This window comes from Austrofundulus limnaeus, unplaced genomic scaffold (genome assembly GCF_001266775.1).
Source record: "Austrofundulus limnaeus strain Quisiro unplaced genomic scaffold, Austrofundulus_limnaeus-1.0 Scaffold506, whole genome shotgun sequence".
Lineage (NCBI taxonomy): Eukaryota > Metazoa > Chordata > Actinopteri > Cyprinodontiformes > Rivulidae > Austrofundulus > Austrofundulus limnaeus.
In genome coordinates this window covers 82,037-84,581 of record NW_013952908.1, presented here as the reverse complement: position 1 = coordinate 84,581, position 2,545 = coordinate 82,037, and the positions used below count along the sequence as shown (strand labels likewise).

General features: G+C 39.8%; 1 protein-coding gene across 1 annotated transcript in view; it reads left to right on the top strand.

Moving 5' to 3' along the window:
* LOC106530281 (transcription factor COE1) overlaps positions 1 to 2,545 on the top strand; it is a gene marked incomplete at its 3' end in the record, with an annotated part of 92,051 nt that overhangs the window by 16,983 nt on the left and 72,523 nt on the right. Inside the window, 1 exon segment of the mRNA XM_014025874.1 lies at positions 359 to 427. Coding sequence (XP_013881328.1) covers positions 359 to 427 — 69 coding nt within the window.

Sequence of the window (2,545 nt, the reverse complement as noted above, 5' to 3'; positions counted from 1 at the left end):
TTACACTTGTGTATATATATATACATTTCCTCCTTTTTCTTTTTCACTTATAGATGTTCATTCCCCCTGGCTGTATTCTTGTATTTTGTATCACGTTAAAAGTTTCAATAAATGTAAAAAAAATTAGTTTTAATTATCCGTATAAAACTAACCYGTTGAACTAAACCTGGTGAAACAATCTGGAGCCTTGTTCTTTCAGCTCCAGTGTGTCTGTGTGACCAACTGTGCTGACCTATGATCAACCAAGTTTTAAGCCCCGCCCCCTCCATGTAAAAAAMCAGGAAATAACGTAAAAAAATGTAGATATTTGTTGTTGTTTGTTGTTGTTCTAACAGTTTTAAATCTTCTCCTCCTCCAGTCGTTGCTGCGACAAGAAGAGCTGCGGGAACCGTAACGAGACGCCCTCCGACCCCGTCATCATCGACAGGTAGGACCTCACCTGGCCTGAGTTTACCTGGTGTGGGATGAAGCCCGGCTCAGGTTTCTGTTTGGGTCTTTGTGGTTCAGGTTGGTTGTCTCATGGAGGGTCTTCCTGCTCAGGTGGGATGAAACGTTGACTCAATCAGCTGTTTGCAGATTTAAATTAAGGATGAGGTTAAACAACATTGTGGACTGCACGTGTGCCTGAACGCACCACGATGTTGTTTAACCTCATGGTGGTGCGTTCAGGCACACGTGCAGTTACTGTCAGGCTCTTGGAGGACGTTGAGGACGTTGGTTCCTGAACGCAGCGCAGTGTGTGTGTGTGTGTGTGTGTGTGTGTGTGTGCGTGTGTGTGTGTGTAGCTGTGAGCAGTGACTACCTGGGAGAGAAGGAGTGTTTGAGCTGTGGAGAATAATTAAAACGTGAATATTGGTTTGTCTGACAAACCTTGAGCTGTGCTTCCATCCAGCTGTTGTCTCTGCACAGCTGGCGTCTCTCTGCCTCTCTTTGTTTCTTCCTGCCTTTTCTGTTTGCTGGCGTCTCACTTCTTTCTCACCTCTCGCTTCCGACACGCGGCTCGTCTGTGCGAACGGTTTAATCAACACCAACGAGCACGACAACATTTCCATTCTGCAGCCGCTGATCAGATCTGCTTCAAACTTCTGCTGCCAACTAACTTTGTGTCTGCGAGGAGAAGGTCCACATTCATCTGAGGGGCTTTATTTCTGCTCCCTTAAAACAAAAACAGCACCTTTCAGGATACTTTAAGACCTTTATTTGGCCTTTTGATCTCAGATAGTTTTGTTTGATCTAATCCACAGCAGTACTTTATCACTGTTTGTCTGTAGTGTTAGCAAAATATCTAATTAATCATSTTAGTCAGTTATTATAAGGCAGTATATCTGCAGCTTTTAAAACTCAAAACAGTTCAAGATGGCCGCCACAACTGTCAGACACAAAACTGTGAGTCTGTTTCCAGATACTGAAGTACCTGCTGTGGTACTCTGAGCACTCTGCAGTACTTTGACTTTACTGTGGTTGTACTGTTGGTTCCAGGAGTTCTAGACTGTCCAAATTCAGACACTTTATTCTGGTCTTTGCAGTTGACCAAGGACCGGGCCCACCTAGACCGTGTAGGCCAGGTCCTTCGAAGGACCCAGACCCTGAATTTGGRCCCGACTAAAGATTGTTTATTAATGTTGATGATGAAATAAATAAGAGTTTGTTGATGAAGTGTTTCAGTTAAAGTTTGATTCTGTTGGTCTGAAACAAGAACCTCCAGTTCCAGTTGGACCAGATGTTTGTTGTATGACTGTTTGCAGAAACCTTCTGTTTGTTTGTTTGTTTGTTGTATGAATGTTTGCAGAAACCCTCAGTTTGTTTGTTTGTTTGTTGTATGACTGTTTGCAGAAACCTTCTGTTTGTTTGTTTGTTTGTTGTATGAATGTTTGCAGAAACCCTCAGTTTGTTTGTTTGTTTGTTGTATGAATGTTTGCAGAAACATTTTGTTTGTTTGTTTGTTTGTTTTATGAATGTTTGCAGAAACCTTCTGTTTGTTTGTTTGTTTGTTGTATGAATGTTTGCAGAAACCTTCTGTTTGTTTGTTTGTTTGTTGTATGAATGTTTGCAGAAACCCTCAGTTTGTTTGTTTGTTTGTTGTATGAATGTTTGCAGAAACCTTCTGTTTGTTTGTTTGTTTGTTTGTTTGTTTGTTTGTTTGTTTGTTTTATGAATGTGTGCAGAAACCTTCTGTTTGTTTGTTTGTTTGTTTGTTGTATGAATGTTTGCAGAAACCTTCTGTTTGTTTGTTGTATGAATGTTTGCAGAAACCTTTTGTTTGTTTGTTTGTTTGTTTTATGAATGTTTGCAGAAACCTTCTGTTTGTTTGTTTGTTTGTTTGTTTGTTTGTTTGTTTTATGAATGTGTGCAGAAACCTTCTGTTTGTTTGTTTGTTTGTTGTATGAATGTTTGCAGAAACCTTCTGTTTGTTTGTTGTATAAATGTTTGCAGAAACCTTTTGTTTGTTTGTTTGTTTGTTTTATGAATGTTTGCAGAAACCTTCTGTTTGTTTGTTTGTTTGTTTGTTTGTTTTATGAATGTGTGCAGAAACCTTCTGTTTGTT